General features: G+C 37.7%; 1 protein-coding gene across 1 annotated transcript in view; it reads right to left on the bottom strand.

Moving 5' to 3' along the window:
• The window catches only part of TARS1 (threonyl-tRNA synthetase 1), a 24,347-nt gene that overhangs the window by 3,564 nt on the left and 8,332 nt on the right, over positions 1 to 12,451 (bottom strand). The window contains exons 4-17 of the mRNA XM_006148503.3: positions 11,617 to 11,740; positions 9,988 to 10,109; positions 9,354 to 9,471; positions 9,034 to 9,098; positions 8,873 to 8,951; positions 7,460 to 7,606; positions 6,039 to 6,137; positions 4,909 to 5,075; positions 3,271 to 3,433; positions 3,021 to 3,158; positions 2,571 to 2,648; positions 2,292 to 2,392; positions 2,062 to 2,166; positions 583 to 655 (exon numbers count right to left, since the gene is read on the bottom strand). Of these exons, the coding sequence (XP_006148565.1) occupies positions 583 to 655; positions 2,062 to 2,166; positions 2,292 to 2,392; positions 2,571 to 2,648; positions 3,021 to 3,158; positions 3,271 to 3,433; positions 4,909 to 5,075; positions 6,039 to 6,137; positions 7,460 to 7,606; positions 8,873 to 8,951; positions 9,034 to 9,098; positions 9,354 to 9,471; positions 9,988 to 10,109; positions 11,617 to 11,740 (1,579 nt within the window). The remainder of the gene's footprint in view (positions 1 to 582; positions 656 to 2,061; positions 2,167 to 2,291; positions 2,393 to 2,570; positions 2,649 to 3,020; positions 3,159 to 3,270; positions 3,434 to 4,908; positions 5,076 to 6,038; positions 6,138 to 7,459; positions 7,607 to 8,872; positions 8,952 to 9,033; positions 9,099 to 9,353; positions 9,472 to 9,987; positions 10,110 to 11,616; positions 11,741 to 12,451) is intronic.

Here is a 12,451-nt window from a genome sequence, read left to right as displayed (position 1 = left end):
TAACTGCTCCGCTATATACTATGGGATATATAAAAAAATAAAAAGTTTCAAATGAATGAAGAAATTCACATTAAAAATGAAACATAGGGCCAAGTGACTGTACAATGGTAATGAAGCTTAATCAACACGGGAAAGGTACAGGCTTTGTGTTCTGAGGAGCTCCTTGAACACAATGGGAGCACACACATACAGGCTCATGATCTAGGCTGGCTGAGACTGGAGATGAATCATGGCGTGAAGACCCTGTTGGGCATGCCTGCTGGCCTGTCTCATGGAAGAAACAAACTAAGAAATGAAGCAAGATTATTTTCTTTGAGTCAAAGACCAACTTAAGCTGTATTTTGCATACCATGGCAAGGTACTCAGTATTTGCTGATTTGCACTAAAATATATGTGTAAATAACCTTATGCAAATATCTTCTGATCCTGGAACTACAAGAAAAACATTTAAGAGGTAAAATAATCTATTTGGGTTTACAACAATTGTCTACATTGTAAGTAGCTGAATTTACCAAGAATATATGGCTTATGAGATTTGAAAAGCTTACTAATAAATACTTAAAAGTCATACTTATGGATTACCTTTTGGGCATATTCATCACACGTTGGTCCCACTGGAATTACCATTACCTGGCGAGGAGACAGCCAGAAGGGCCTTTAGAAGAAAACAGAAATATTTAAAAAAAGGGGCACATTTCACAGTCTATTCTTCAGAGTCCTCTCCTGACACACGTAAAGGCTACTTTTAAAACTTGTAACTATAGTTTCTCTTACTAAACAGATGCAAAGCAAACCAACAAGGACTTTGATATGTCACTTAACAAAACATCAAGTACTAGCTATAAGAGGGGTTAACAAATCGCTGAAGAACTGCACATAATGACTAATTGTTTGGGATTATTTTATTATTTATTCTCCACGAGGGACACAGTGCCTTCTGTTTAGTCAAGATCCCTTTTGCAGAATTTAGCAAGCTGCAACTGATGATAATTAGTGATGGCACTTAATAAAAATGAGTTTTCACTACTTACTAAAAACAAATAAAAATCCACCTGTAATTCTCTCTTTGGAACATTTCAAGTGTCAAACCCTCTAGAAGCTGCAAACATCAGACCAATGTTTATCTCCATCTTTCTTCTATTTTCAGTCATTCTGTTTACATCAGCCAAAAGGCTGGAGCAGGTACTAAATTCTACCCTGTGGGCTTTTCTCCACTTACCGCGAGTTTAGCAGAGTAATTAGCTGAGGACTCCCCTGCTTGCCTAGATGCCCTGTTCAGAATGTTTCCCACTTGATTTGATTTTGTGACACAACAGAAAAGAATATCTCATTTCACTGACCAATATGATAAACTCCTCTTAATGTCTGAACCAACCAAATTCAAACTGAAATGACAGTAAAGTGTAAGATGAAACATCTTACGAAGGGTTTAAATCAATAAAACTAATACAGCAGGCTCTCCAAATGGATGCTTCATAACCCTGCACTGCTTTCAGCTGCATTGCTGGCCCAAATAAAACTGTTTACAAATAAAATGCAAGTCACGTGTTTGTATCTTTCCAAGAAAAACATATCCTTACATAAATGAACCACAAAACATTGATCTATTTAGTGTCTGTTTAACTTTTCCAAGGAAATAAATGCTTGGCTTCTAAAAGCTGTCAAAATATCTAGTTATTATGATCAGCAAAGCTGAATGAGGTAAGCAAAAAGACTACTTCTTTACTCAGGTAAAAACTGCAAAGCCATATAAACCCCAAAACAAAGTTAACTGAAAGGCAATCAAAACAAATATGCTTTACTAAATCATAATTCCTAATTAGAAAGCATTACATAACTTTCAAAGAAATTACTAAAAACAGGTATTTGTAACACTAAAAAATTTGCATTTAGATTATTCTTCAGATTATTTAGATGATTATTTTTAGTTAATGACTATCATTCATTGGAATCGAAATCATTTTCCCTTTCCACCTCATAACTAAATTAGAAAGTAGACATTTCCTCTAGCCAATTTACAATGATCAGACAAAAACAAAAGGAAACAATGACAAAAATTACCATTTGCCCCCATAGTTTTCAGTGAGGATAGCAATCATCCTTTCCACTGACCCCAAGATGGCTCGATGAATGATTACTGGCCTTTTCTTATCATCACCATCATGGCTGCAAAGAAAAGCAAATTGTTTTCCCTTATTATGTGTGTTTTCCCATATCTATTTGTGTGTGTGTGTGTGTGTGTGTGTGTGTGTGTGTTAACAAATGGTTCAGAGCAGACATCAGAAACTTACCTTACAAAAGTAAGATTAAATCGGATGGGCAACTGAAAATCCAGCTGGATCGTAGCACACTGATGGTACCGACCAATCGCATCTTTAATCTGTATGTCAATCTAGGAAGCAAGGATTGGGTTATTATCAAAATGCTGTGGATGTTAAGGCTGAGTTCAGTGGTTAGATCTGGGCTGGTTTTCTCCTTACTTTTTTTTTTCTTTTTTTCAATTTAATTTATGCACTCTCTTCTTCCCTCACAAGTGAAAACCACCTCACCAAATGTATTTCAGTACTGACCTTTGGGCCATAGAAAGCTCCATCTCCTGGGTTTAATTCCCACTTCTCACCAAATTCATTCAGACTGTTTTCAAGTTGCTAAGGATAAAGCAAAATGATTTACATTTTTATTAACAGCAACTTCCCTTCTTCCAGCCTCATTTGGGACTCAAAATACTAAATAATTACTCTCATGGGTCGTTATTTCTGCTTTACAATATTGTCCACTTAAATGTACCCTCATACAAACCCCTTTTAAAGTGAAAAACTTGTAAACTGGAAAAGCATTAAAGCATTCAATCATTTCTAAACCACAAATACATACCAGGAAAAAAACAGCCTACCCAAACCTAGGAACTCTTTTCAATTTTCTTTTGCTCTTAACCATTTAAAGAGGTCTGGGTTTCTTACGGCAGAAATAAGCCACTATCACGCTAACCATGTTTAAGGACACTGAAAAACACCACTTACTTTCTCAGCTTGATTCCACACTTCAATGTCTCCGAGGAATTTTTCTGGGCGAGTAGAAAGGTTCAGTTTAAAAGAAAATCCGAATACATTATATACTGCACGCAGAAAATCCAAGCAACCTTTTATTTCATCCTCAATCTTTAAATAAAAAAAAAAATAAAAAAAGGAAAAATAAAAAGGAGACGTTGGTTATTTTCCTTGACTTCCTTGATACTTCTTACCCAGTGTTTTATGCCACAGGGTCTCCTACCTGCTCCATGGCACAGAATATGTGAGCATCATCTTGCTGGAATCGGCGCACCCGGGTGAGACCTGTGAGTGCCCCCGACAGCTCATTCCTATGAAGTACCCCAAAATCGGCTACGCGCAGAGGCAGCTCCCGCCAGGATCTGGGCCGATGATCAAACATAAGGCTGAAAACAAAAAGTAAAATTCACTGATATCTAATTTCATAGGAGTAAAACTACTACATTATTATTATATTTAATTACAAAAAACCTGTCCTAAAAACTACTGATTCTACTTGTCAAATGTATACAAGCAACATTTCTGGAATTCGGAATTCTGAGCTTTATACAATGGAAACACTTGCATGAAATAAACAGGAAATAAACTGTAATACAACTGAGGCTAAGAAAAATAAAAAATGGAGATCGGCAGATGGCGTAATGGGTATGTCGCTGGGCTTTCACAAAGCTGAACGCAGTGCGAGTCTTGGACCTGACAGCTTAAAACATGCTGGGCACGTGTGCACGTGTGCCAAAATCCTGAAAGGAGAATGGAGAAGGGACTGTGGTGTAGTCATCCCCCCTAGGGGATGATTTCTTGATTTCTTTCTGTCTCTCCAGTGAGCACACTCACCCTATAGCAAAAATCTGTAAATAATAATAATGTATTTTTTAAAGTATTAACATAAGCCTGTACTCAAGTCTTTGTGCTCAATATTTGCATTAACTATTTTTGGAGAAATTATTGCTATAGGGCACATGTGCTCACCAGAGACAGACAAAAAATGAGAAATCATTTCCCCAGGGGAGGTGGTCATGGCGCAATTCCTTTTCCTCAATTATCCTTTCAGGATTTGGGGCATGCACACACATGTGATCAGCGTGAGTTGCCACCAGGTCCAGGACTGAAACCATGGTCAGCTACAGGGGAGCTCAATGACATAACCATTTTGATTTCCAGCCACATAACCATCTGTTGGTCCCAATATTTCCATTAACTTGAAGACTGCCTTTAAAGTCCATATTTTTTTAAAAAATTACTTAGTTACATATATCCTAACACCAGAAACTAAAGTTAGCTTTGTTCTATGGTCAGTTCCCAAGGTGCTTCTTCAGAAACTGAAAAACTGTGGAAACTAAGAGCGAGCTCAGTTCCCTCCTATAACCCAATTTTTTCATGGAAATTCACCTCTCATTCACCCAGACCCATAGGCCTAGTTACTAGGAGCTGTGGACACTGAGCCGCCTACACCCAGAGCTTTGCTACATCTTCCCCAAGTTGTTCTTTGCCCAATTTCTAAGGACAGAAAGTGGAGCAACCTTGTGGCAAGGAAGAGGTTCCAAGAATCTTAATTCATTAACAGTAGATTTTTAACAAAACACATTTAAAAATCTAGAAAATTTGCGACACCTCTCGCTGAATTTCCGATTTATATTCTGTCTTATTCACTGCTCTAACCCTATTGCCACTCTTGGGTGTCTACAGACCCGGGGGCCTAATCAGTAATGGAAGAATTATAATATCACACTAACGAGGCATTTAAGTACTCTTTGACTACATAATTTGTTTTTAACAACAACTCTTTTCATGGTGGGGAAGACAGTGAAGGACTAACTGTAGCACAAGAAAATCGTAATAGAAACTCAAAGCTGGTGAGTACCAATGTCCTGGGCAGTTCATGGGTTTAAGAGCAAACAGCTCCTTCTCCACCTCAAAGGAGAACATGTTCTCACTGTAGTGCTGCCAGTGGCCCGAGGTCATCCAGAGGCGGCTGTTGTAGATATTCGGGGTGACCACCTCCTGGAATCCTCTTTTTCTATACTCACTCTGTTAGAAAGCAAACAAAAGACACATGTAGGCAAATGAATGCTCACACTTTTGATGTGAGTACACATTTAAAGAAGTAGTAAAGTTGAAGATGCACATACACCATGACCCAGAAATTCCACTTGTTGGTATATGTACGAAGGCTCATGGAAAGGATGCTGTGCAGCAGTTAGTAATATGAGAAAAGCATAAATTATCTAAGTGTCCCTAAGTACAGGAATGAACATACTGTGGTAATTATATAAAGGAATCTGTAGTGAGTGAAAATAAATAAACTGCATAGGTATGAATTTAAAAAAAAATCACTTTGCACACCGATACACAATGAGATTTCATAAATTTGAAACACACAAACACATGAATAATTTAAGGGTAGATACAGATACAGTTGTAAATTAACATAGAAAAAAAGACCTATACCAACTTCAAACGGGTAGTGCCTTCTAAGACAGGAAGAAAATGGATCAGAAAGAGGTATAAAAGGGAGTTTTGTTTTTTTTTTAAACTGTATGTGTATATTTTTATATCTTAAAAACAATCAGAAGCAAATATAGCCCAATGTAAATATTTGTTAAATTTGTCTGGCCAGTGGTCATACTAAACTCTATAAACTTATCCTTGATACAATGCAAAATTTAAATAGAGAAAAAGCAATATAAAGACTAAATTATTTTTTAAAGAAAAATACAAATGAGTGGTCACAGGGCACAGAGTTGCTGTGTGAAAGGCTACACAGATCCCACCTTCAGACTCACCAGCTTCACCATGTGTATGTGCCCATGTATATGGATAAAATCACATATTAGGAAAAAAGACTTCTAAATCATCTAAGAACTCAGACTTCCACTTTCATTTCCATTTAATAGATTTATTCTCAAATACAAATGCTCTTTCCTTTCAGACCTTACTTAGTAAGTCATCTTATACCCTAAAGCTTCAGAAGAAGAAATAAAAATGGCTTACTCTGATGAATTCAATGAGAGTATTATAAATGTAGGCTCCCTTTGGCAGGAAGAAGCAACTTCCAGGGCTGAGTTCATGGAAGAAATACAGTTCTTGGTCCTGGGTAAAGAGAAGCAAAAGAATGTTAAGATATTCACAGAACATAAACAAAAACATCGGTGCTCCTGAGTTCAGAATATGGTCATGATGTCCTGTATGTCACTTAATGACAATCTTGAATCAAAGAAAGGTCAATGCTTTTGGTGTGCCATTTCTTTTAAAGTCTATGTATTTTCTTTTTTTTTTTTTAATTTATTTAATTTTATTTGTTATTTTTTAATTTGATGAGAGAAGGAGAGAGAGAGAGGGAGGGGGGAGGAGGAGAGAAAGAGAGAAAGTAAGAGAGCAAGCCACCAGGTCCTAGACTTGAACCATGGTCAGCTATGTGGGAGTCCAGCACCTCAACTGCCATGCCAGCCCTGGTGTACAATATAATTTATAGTTAAATTATAAATTAGCACTGTGTATTCCCTACTGCTATACTCCTCAATCCAGTCAAGTTTACCCAACATGGAGCAAAGGTATCTCAGTCCTCTTTTACCATACACAGTGACAGCTCTTAGGGATTTTAATTCCTCAAAGTTCCAAGATCTGAATGTTTTTCATTTTCTTTCTTTTTTTCAATAGTAAAGGCAGAAAAAAGAGACTATGGGAAAAAGATACCAATAATGAAATAGATGATACAGATGAAACTGGCTGACTCTGGGTTATGGTGAAACACATCACCTATCTACTTGCTCTAACCTGCTCACTAAACACCGCAAGCCTTCAGGAAACCAATCCACACCAAGTTTCTTACTGCTGGAATTCGTCAGGTAGACAGGGGTATATGGCAGTGGATGCTGCCTCCTACCCAAGCTTCATAACCTAAGAGCTACACAGTACATCCTATCTGTAGAGGAATACTTTTATGAAAACTAGCTTCCAGTTTAGTGGACATTTACGGGTAGAGAAATAGCAGGTAGCAGTATAATCTCCTGGTGAGTTGACGAATCATCCTGGACAAGTGGAATTGTTCTGGGAGGGACTCAGATTTCACATCTTTAAAATGAACCAGTGAGACTAGACTGTTTCCAAAGTCTAGGTCTTCCAGCTCAATGAAATGCTGCTATACTTCTCCAACAGAAAACTGTCTCGGTTATTTACATTTGTTCTCAGTGGAAGCAGAAGTTAAACGTGTATTTTTGAGTAGTACTGAGCATGATGCAGAAAGACAAGGTGGGTGAGTAAGCATCGACCATTTGCAAAGGACAGTCCCAGTGCTACTGGGAAACAGCACCTCTTCACATCCGAGTTCCTGGTACTTGATAATAGCTACATTTCAAATGTCAAAAGAAACAGAAGAAAATGCAGTCTAAACACACCACTGTTCTAGAACATACCCTCCCAATTTTCCTATGATCTCGGTTCTTGGCTTCTTCTTGGAACTGCTCCCATTCTTTCAACATTTTAGGATCTGGGAATGAGATGCCATAAATTCTCTGCAGAGTCTCCATGTCTGCTTTGCCTTCCCAGTAGGTAGAAGAGTTCTGGAAACAAAGATTATTTGTTATTTCTCAGAGTCACCTCATGAGTCAAATTCATATTAGTCCTTTTAATAAGAAAAATAGCATTAAAAGCACCCTTAGCAAATGTCTCCCAATTATTCTGAGGCCTAGCTAGAATAGTTAGGCAGCACAAAGTTGGCTATTTTTTCCTCTAAAAAATGCCCATCCCTCTATATTCATTTTAACCATAATTCCTCAAACATTACTCTGACTGTATGAGTATCTCTCACAAAATGACTAAGGAAAAATGAAAATGAACCAACAGCAACAAAAACTTCAAATAATGCAATCATACTCATAATTTAAAGCGTATTCTAGGCTCAGCTTGGTGTCCTGGTTGTTAAAGTAGATGGATCCCACATGGCCAACCCCATAGTTCGAGTCCTGGACCTAGCAACTTGAGAAATAGGCCAGGCACGTGAGTTTGTGCCCAAAATTCCGAATGGAGAAGAATCAGGGAAGTGACCATTCCCCATGCAGATGCTTTCTCCCTTTCCCTCTCGTCGTCTCTCTGGAGAGCACACATGCACTCTGACAAAATTTAAAAATTAAAATAAAGTGCATTCTGATCGACACCATAAATGTTCATGAACTACTAAAAAACCGGCAGGATTAGATTTGTTAAAAAGAGCAACTTAGGGGCCAGCCAGTGGCATGACAATTAAGGTGGCTGGATCCCACAATAACCATATGCACAGTTCAAGTCCTGGACTTGGAGGCTTGAAAAACATGCCAGGTGTGTGTGTGCACATCCAAAATCCTGAGGGAAGAGGAGAAGGGATTATGGCATGACCATCCCCCTATGGGTGGGTGTGCGCTTTGTCACTTCCCCTGTGGAGGGCAGGGGGCTTTCTCTCTGGTGAACATATGTACCCGCTAGCAAATTTTAAAACAAAAAATAACTTACATAATTATTAATTTAGACCTACAAAGAACAAAAGACCATATGCCTACAGTGAGTCTCAAAGCTTTTAGAACCAGGATATCTGATAACTGCATGATTCTGCGAATCCCCTGCAGCTCTGCTTTCTGTATTTGCTCAAGCTCGAGTGATGAATGGTGAGTCAGTCACACCTAAGAGAATCTGAGTTAAAAGGACTTATGACATATGACCCATGTAGTAGATGATGTTATATGAGAAAAAAAATCTTTGCATGGTAATAGTAGACAAGAAAATTCAAAGACAGTTTAAACACAGAAGCTATATTAAACAAATACATATAGAGTCTTTAAAATTACATGGCTTACTTTGTGTATTTTTAAAGTCTTAATTTTGCCGGTGTGTCTGACATGAGGACCCCGACAGAGATCTATCAAGGGGCCACATCTGAAGATAAAATGAAAAAAATGTTAACAAAAATAAAATGGCACACATATTGGACACATTTAATATCAAGTGATATTCTCACCTATAGACTGTGGTGGTTGGAGTATTCACTTTCTCATTCAAAATCCGGCATTTGAACTTGTTGTACTGAAAATAGAAAACATGGTTTTTAGAAACCTTCCTTTAATTCTTACCTCTAAATGTTAGCTACAACATAACTCAACACTTGCAGTACGGTATGACTATAAATATGTCAATATTTCATATTTTGGGGATATTGCTAAATTTTTCTAAAGACCAAAATAAGCTTCAATTTACCACATACTAACCCCAGCGGCACAACTTCAAGTAACATTAATGAATGACGTAAAAGTGGACAGCATTCATTAAAGTTCAATTCACCTTGAACATTTCCAGTAAAGTTTCTTTCTTCACTTCCAATCTTTCAAAAGCTTGTTTTTCTTTAATGATTTTCTTACATAAAGCCTCCAAAGAAGAGAAATCATTGCTGGACACACCCCTAAGGAAGAAAAAAGGTATCTCTCCATTCCATTCTAATTACAATATGGCTCACAGAAATTTGTCAAACTTTAAGGGTTTTGATACTAAAAATTAGACCCTTGCACTACATATTAAAATTTTAAACTACATATTTTCATAAGTTATTTTTATATTGTCAGTGGCTTCTTCTTAGTCATCATGGAGACCTTTCCCACAGTACTACGACCAGGTTTAAAGGAGAGAGGAGGACCAGTTTTATTACTCAATGTACCTTTGTGTTCCACCCCCACTGATCTAGAACACAGGTTTATTAAGGCCTCTATTACTTTAAATTGCAACACTTCAAGTTTTGATAATGAGAATATTTGATAACTATGAAATAAAGGACTTTATAATACTCTTCCTTTGATGAGACAGCTTTCAAGGTAACTTATGGACCCACTGTTCTAAGTTTTCAAATTTTTCATAAGATTTTTCAAATTTTTCATTAGTTTTTTCAGAATTTCCCTTTTTTTAACCCAGTCACATAACTTACCCTTCTTCAAGAAACATGTCATAGTAGAATCCATTTTCTATTGGTGGGCCATAACATAAACATCCACCATAGACTCTCTCCATAGCTTCACCCATTATGTGAGCACTGGAGTGCCAGTAGACCTGAAATCGTAAAGAAAGTCGGGGTAGTGGGAGTGTTGCCAACAAGCTGTGTGTCAATATGGTCATTTGAAAGAGACAGATAAAACTAATTATAAATAAAACCAGTTTGTTAAAATCTAAATTTATAAACACGTAAATTAGAATGTAATTCTATCCACAGCTGAAGTAATTTAAAAAACTACTTATTACCCAACTGTATTTATAGCTTAGAAATCAATGGATTTAGCTGCTTTCAAACTAATTAAATTCAACTTAGCATCGTTTACTAAACGGGATGGATTCCATTCTCTGAAAACAAAGACACTCGGGAACCAGCAGTTAGCGTGATGGCTATGTCGCTGAACTCCCACGTAGTCGACCGCGGTTCGTGTCCCGGACCCGGTGGCTTAAAACTCATGCCGGGCGCGTGTGCATGCGTGCCCAAGATCCCGAGAGGACAATGGAGGAGAAGGGATTGCGGCGTGACCATCCCCCCTGGGGGGTGATTTCTCGCTTTCTCTCTCTCTGTCTCTGTCTGTCTGTCTGGCGAGCGCACGCGCCCTACAGTGAAAAATCTCTCAAAAAAAAAAAAAAAAAGCAGAGCTCTCAGGAATGTGACAGGTGCCCTTATAAAAGACTTCAGAGAGACCTTTGCCCCACCATATGATGACGCAGCAAGAAGGTGCCTTGACATTGGACTTGCCCAGAATCCAAAACTGTGAGAAATAAATGTCTGTTGTTTATAAAAAAAAAAAACAAAAACAAAGACACTCATGATGTGACTGACACTGTAACTGGCCTATGTTATTTTCAGTCACTGTGCCCGCAGCCACATGCCTGAGATACTTGGATCTGGCCTTTAGTGGGCTATAGAATATCACTTAAGAATTACATCTGTTTTTAACTTAATGGCCCCAAAACAACTGAGGGTGGTACAACTAGATGCCACACCACAGTGAGAGGATACAAGGACAGACATATGAACACAAGTCCATGGCCATACTTGGTGCAATGTTTCCAGATCTATAATTAAGGTTCTGAAATAATACTTAAAAATTCTCATGAGAAATAAGGAAAGCACCTTCCCATCAAATCTAGGTTTACTTTTATATAGTCCTATCCAGCCAATCTGCACTTTAAGATATGATATGGAAATGAATAAGAGCAATGCTTTTTTAAAATGTTCAAATTTATTTGCTACAAGTATGCATCTTGCTAAAGTGTGGACAGTGTAGAAAACAAGTTTTACTTCTTTAATCAATCTTTAGTAAAGTTCCCAGAACACATATCCTGTTCTCTACAGAACACTGAGTCTATTAGAGAAAATAAATTCACTCAACTTCGCCTCTTAATTTTCTAAGGCAAACCATTTTATGTTTCCTGAATGAAGAACAACATGGAGATTTCAAGTATCAGAATGAGACCACTGACAAATGTCAATCGCCCAGTAGCTACACTAGAGAGCTAGAAAAGACTGTAAATATAAACCTTCATCCTAAAATTCAATGAATACTGAGAAAAGACTTACTGCTTGAGCTTCCTCATCCTCAAACTTGAGAAGCTCCAAGGTACAATCTTCCTCCAGAGGACGGTCTAGGTCCCAAACAACTTTATTTACTTTAGCAATCACTGTGTTGTCTGCCAGGCCTTGACTTTAAAAAATACACACACACATATATCAATATTAAAATCTAAAACATAATCTCTTGTAGCATAACACTTTAAGAACAGGAAAACAAACACTACATTTATTATATATTAATACTAAATGCTCTTTTTTATAAAGATGTATCTTGATCTTCTGAAATAAGATGGAAAAGCAATGAACCCCAAAAATATACCCAAGAATATAACATGAAGATCTTGAAAATGCAGAACACTATTATTTGACATCTAATGCTTTTTATTTAAGCAGACATGACAACGCTGAAAAGTAAGCAAAATATCCAGTGGTTTAAGTAAATCTTTTCATTTATCCACAATAACTATTCTACAAAGTCGAGCTATTCAGATTCTAAAGGAAAAACAGAGGGCTACTAAATAACTTCCTCGACCTACTTAAAATGCATACCACATCCTTTTTTTTGAGAACCAAATTTATATGACTTATCTCATATAAGGATTAGGAGAGGGACCAGCAGTTAGCATAATGGCTATGTCATTGGACTCCCACATAGTTGACCGTGGTTCGAGTCCTGGACCTGGTGGCTTAAACTCATGCCAGGCATGTGTGCATGCGTGCCCAAGATCCCGAGAGGAGAATGGAGGAGAAGGGATTGCGGCGTGGCCATCCCCCCTGGGGGGTGATTTCTCGCTTTCTGTCTCTCTGTCTGTCTGGTGAGCGCACGCGCCCTATAGCAAAA

The sequence above is a fragment of the Tupaia chinensis genome, unplaced genomic scaffold (assembly GCF_000334495.1).
Source record: "Tupaia chinensis unplaced genomic scaffold, TupChi_1.0 Scaffold000237_1, whole genome shotgun sequence".
Classification (NCBI taxonomy): domain Eukaryota; kingdom Metazoa; phylum Chordata; class Mammalia; order Scandentia; family Tupaiidae; genus Tupaia; species Tupaia belangeri.
The sequence above is the reverse complement of the archived record's forward strand: the minus strand, read 5'-3'. Positions and strand labels throughout refer to the sequence as shown.